At 51.9% G+C, this 4875-nt stretch overlaps 1 protein-coding gene across 1 annotated transcript in view; it reads left to right on the forward strand.

The window, feature by feature from the left end:
• Positions 1-489: 489 nt before the first annotated feature.
• Positions 490-4875, forward strand: part of AQP8 (aquaporin 8) — a 12885-nt gene continuing 8499 nt past the window's right edge. The window contains exons 1-3 of the mRNA XM_032242999.1: positions 490-949; positions 1089-1336; positions 4097-4223. Coding sequence (XP_032098890.1) covers positions 938-949; positions 1089-1336; positions 4097-4223 — 387 coding nt within the window. The 5' untranslated portion in view covers positions 490-937. The remainder of the gene's footprint in view (positions 950-1088; positions 1337-4096; positions 4224-4875) is intronic.

A 4875-nucleotide genomic window follows, 5' to 3' on the forward strand; every position in this document is an offset into this window, starting at 1 on the left:
CCAGGCAGCCCGTTTCCAAAGTCCATGGGTCTTGCTGCTGCATTGCATTACTCGTTGCTAGTCTCCGCTGCCTCGCTCAGTGAAGGATCATCTATACACTCAGTCCTGGCTCAGGCTGTCAGGGTGACTGCAGGTGTTTGAGGCCACGGGAATCAGTGGAAAAATACTTAAAGATGAGTTTGCTGTTTCTTTCCTTCTTTCTTTCTTTCTTTTTGTTGAGAGAGGGTCTCAGTCTGTCGTCCAAGCTGGAGTGCAGCGGCGCTATCTCGGCTCACTGCAGCCTCTGCCTCCCGGGTTCAAGTGATTCTCATACCTCATGCTCCTGAGTAGCTGGGATTACAGGCAAACACCAACATGCCCAGCTAATTCAATCCTCCTTCCGTAGAGACAGGGTTTCACCATGTTGGCTAAGCTGGTTTAGAACTCCTGACCTCAAGTGATCCACCCAGCTTGGACTCCCAAAGTTCTGGGATTACAGGTGTGAGCCACTGCACCTGGCTGAGTTTCCTGTTTCTTAACATGTGAGGTTCCAACCTGATGGGGCCCACTTACATGCGCTGGTCTGCTTTGGACTGTGGGGAGCTGGGGTGCTGGTCCCATCTCCCACTTTCTATGGCATGGAGTGTGCTCCCAGATGACACAGCCAAGCGGGTGTGTTTTTCCCTCATTCGCAGAAAGTTTAGCAATCTCTGACTCCCTCACCCTGCCCTGTTGAGATTTTAAAAAAGTTTCCTCTTCTGGGCCACAGAGCCGCCTCCTACCTGGGCTTTATTGCTTTCTCTGCAAGTGCATTGAGCCTCTGCAGCCCTTTAAAAGGGGCAGAGCCTGTAGTGTGATCAGCAGGTCCTGTCCCTAGGAGATAAGACCGTCCTGGACGGCAGGTGCGGATTTCCCAGCAGCTCAGTCAAGAGCCCGAGGCTTGTGCCGTCTGATCCCAATGTCCGGAGAGGTGAGCCTTCTGCCGGCATCTTCCTCTCCAGGGTGGCAGAGCAAGGGGGGCTGTGAATTAATTCAAGGTTGGAGGCCGGGCCCTTCTAAATCTGGACTAGCCTCCACCCGTGTCCGCTGTCCCTTTTTCCCTATGGCAGAGAGCCATGTGCGAGCTTGAATTTGGCAATGGCAAGGCCAGGGAGCCGAGCGTGGGAGGCAGATGGCAAGCATCCTGGTACGAACGCTTGGTGCAGCCTTGCCTGGTTGAACTGCTAGGCTCTGCCCTCTTCATCTTCATCGGGTGCCTGTCGGTCATCGAGAACGGGATGGACACTGGGGTGCTGCAGCCTGCCCTGGCCCACGGGCTGGCTTTGGGGCTCGTGATTGCCACGCTGGGGAATATCAGGTGAGACTGGCTCCGAGCATTCAGCCTGGTGCTGACTAGGGGCGCTGGGGGTGGAAAGCAAAGCTGTTGTCAAGGACCCCTGGGTGCATACCTATTCAGGATTTGAAGGAGCACTGTGGTTAACTATGGGGTTGGGAGTCAGATTGTCTGGGGTCAACTCCAGACCCCGAAGCCTGTGAGCTCATGACTTTGGGCAAGTCACTCTCTTTTTGAGTAGCTGGATCACTGGCATGCACCACTGTACCCAGCTAATTTTTAAATTTTGTTGTAGAGATGGGGTCTCACTGTGCCCAGGCTAGTCTTGAGCTCCTGGTCTCAAGTGATCCTCCTGCCTTGGCTTCCCAATGTGCTGGCATTACAGGTGTGAGCCACCATGCTTGGCTGGCAAGTCACTCTAAGCCCCAAATTCCCAATCTATAAAATGGGAACAGTAGCTTGCTTGCTTATTTATTTATTTATTTGAGATGGAGTCTCTCTCTGTTCTGTCATCCAGGCTGGAGTGCAAAGGTGCCATCTCAGCTCACTGCAACCTCTGCCTCCTGGGTTCAAGCGATTCTCCTGCCTCAGCCCCCCGAGTAGCTGGGACTACTCGGCACACACCACCACGACCAGCTAATTTTTGTATTTTTAGTAGAGACGTGGTTTCACCATGTTGGCCAGGATTGTCTCGATCTCTTGACCTTGTGATCCACCCTCCTCGGCCTCCCAAAGTGCTGGGATTACAGGCGTGAGTCACTGTGCCCGGCCAGTAGCATACTTTTAAATGACTTTTTTTTCAAACCAACATGTCTATACTGCTAACCATATACAAGGCACTAGTCTAATCACTTGGTAGATATTAGTTATTTAATCCTCATAAAAGCCTTGTGGGGTAGGTCCTGTTATTAGCCCATTTTGCAGCTACAAAAGGCAAAGGCTGTGTAATCTGTCCAAGTTTAGAGGGCCGGAGAGTGGAAGAGCAAGAGTCAAGAACAAGCCGTCTGGCTACAGCGCTCAAATCCAAGGACCTCATGGGGGAGGCATGAGAATTAAATGAAGTAGAGCACCTGGCGCACACCAAACACTCAATAGGTATTGGTTGCCGTGTGATTGTTACCACTAGAAGGGGGTTTTAGGGAAAGCGGAAATGTGCAGAAGACCTGAGCCAGGTTTTCCCACCTGGGTATACAGGGATCTGCAGTGGTCCCGGCTTGTCAAGAGGTGATCGGGAAGGAGGGGCAGGGAAAGGGACAGGCTCTCTGGCTTAGCTCTCGTCTGCGTAGAGGCTCCATGGGGAGTTCCCAGGAGAGCCAGCCATCACGACGAAGATCTTGAATGGGGTGCCTGGCAGGGTGATCTGGGACATGGTTGGTTTGTATTAAATCTCACTCAAAAAATAGATCTGCATGAGGAAACAGAAATACCGTTTCTCAGAAAACCAGAATGGAAAAGAGCTTTAACATCTCTTTATGCCGGTGCACTGACTCACACCTGTAATCCCAGCGCTCTGGGAGGCCGAGGCAGGTGAATCACCTGAGGCCAGGAGTTTGGGACCAGCCTGGCCAACAGGGTGGAGCCCTGTCTCTACAAAAGATACAAAAATTAGCCGGTCGTGGTGGCAGGCACCTGTAGTCCCAGCTCCTTGGGAGACTGAGGCAGGAGAATTGCTTGAACTGGGTGGGGGAGGTTGCAGTGAGCCGAGATCACGTCACTGCACTTCAGCCTGGGTGACAGAGTGAAACTCTGTCTCAAAAAACAAAACAAAACAAACCACATCTCTTTAGACATCCAAGGGAGGTTGCGAGTGAAACAAAAAGTACATGATCTTCCCTTTGGACGGATCTGAGACTGAATGGAACCTTTATCACTTCTTAGCTGGGTGACCACAGCAAGTTGCTGGAGCTCTGTGTGCAGGGGTACAAATGTGAGCAATAATCATGGCTGAGGTTTACTGAGTGTTAACTACATAGATAGTACTGTGGGCTCTACATGTGCTAATTCTTTATGTCTTTGCAATAGCTTTATCAGGCAGAGATCCTTGAGCTACAGAGAGGTTATGTAACTTGGCCAAGGTCACACAGCTCTACAGTGGCAGAGTTGGGCCTTGAACCCAGGCCAGGGTTCTCAATGCCATTTCCAGCCTGAACTCTGAATCTGCATTTTACACCCATCACACTTTCAGACCACAAGTAGGGTTTTCATTGGCTGAGCAGTTCAACTGATCGATCAGAAGCTCTCTGATTCAGGGCCTAGCTGCTCATGAAGGGAGGCCTGGGCCAGGTGCGGTGGCTCATGCCTGTAACCCCAGCACTTTCGGAAGCCGAGGTGGGTGGATCACTTGAGGTTAAGAGTTCGAGACCAGACTGACCAACATGGCGAATCCTCGCCTCTACTAAAAATACAAAAATAAACCGGGCATGGCGGCACGTGCCTGTGGTCCCCAGCTACTTGGGAGGCTGAGCCAGGAGAATTGCTTGAACTCAAAAGGTGGAGGTTGCAGTGAGCTGAGATCACGCCCCTGCACTCCAGTCTGGGTGACAGAGCAAGGCTCTGTCTCATAAAAACAAACAAATCATAAGAGGAGGCCTGGATACAGCTCTTGGGCTACTAACTTGGAACCTTGGTGTCTCAATCTGAACTGTGGCCATGTATGTGAGCTGGGCCCTACACTGACTCACCCTGCGAGGCCAGCCTGGTGGGCTGGCTGGGACACATTGTCTCAAGTGCCAGTCATGTTGTCAGCCCTGGGCTCATGTCTTCCTCTGCTCTTGTGGGTTACAGTGGTGGACACTTCAACCCTGCGGTGTCCCTGGCAGCCATGCTGATCGGAGGCCTCAACCTGGTGATGCTCCTCCCGTACTGGGTGTCACAGCTCCTCGGGGGGCTGCTCGGGGCTGCCTTGGCCAAGGTGGGTGACCCCCAGGGGCTGGGCTAGCGGCTTCCTCTCTGATGGGGCTGCTGGAGGTGCATGTGTGTGTGTGGGGGGCAGTGGGGAGTGGGGAAATGCCCAATCCTTTGCTTGTTTATGCCAGTGGAATTTGTGGATGCTTTTCTTCTCTCTTTCTTTCTTATTGTATTGTATTTTATTTTTTATTTATTTGTTTTTTTGAGGCGGAGTCTTGCTCTGTCACACAGGCTGGAGTGTAGTGGTGCGATCTCGGCTCACTGCAGCCTCTGCCTCTCAGGCTCAAGCAATGCTCCTGCTTCAGCCTCCCAAGTAATTGGGATTACAAGCACCCGCCACCATACCTGGCTAATTTTTGTATTTTTAGTTGAGACGGGGTTTCACCATGTTGGTCAGGCTGGTCTCGAACTCCTGTGCTCAAGTGATCTGCCCACCTCGGCTTCCCAAAGTGCTGGGATTACAGGCATGAACCACTGCGCTTGGCCAGTCACAGAATTTTCATAGTCCTATGCATAAATCCATGGATAGACTATCTCCCTCCATCCCTCGCTTTGCTTTGCCCTTTCCTTTCCTTTCCTTTCCTTTCCCTTCCCTTCCCTTCTTCCTTCCTTCCTTCCTTCCTTCCTTCCTTCCTTCCTTCCTTCCTTCCTTCCTT

Source organism: Sapajus apella, unplaced genomic scaffold, assembly GCF_009761245.1.
Source record: "Sapajus apella isolate SASKATOON/1434 unplaced genomic scaffold, GSC_monkey_1.0 scaffold51, whole genome shotgun sequence".
In the NCBI taxonomy this organism is placed as follows: Eukaryota; Metazoa; Chordata; class Mammalia; order Primates; family Cebidae; genus Sapajus; species Sapajus apella.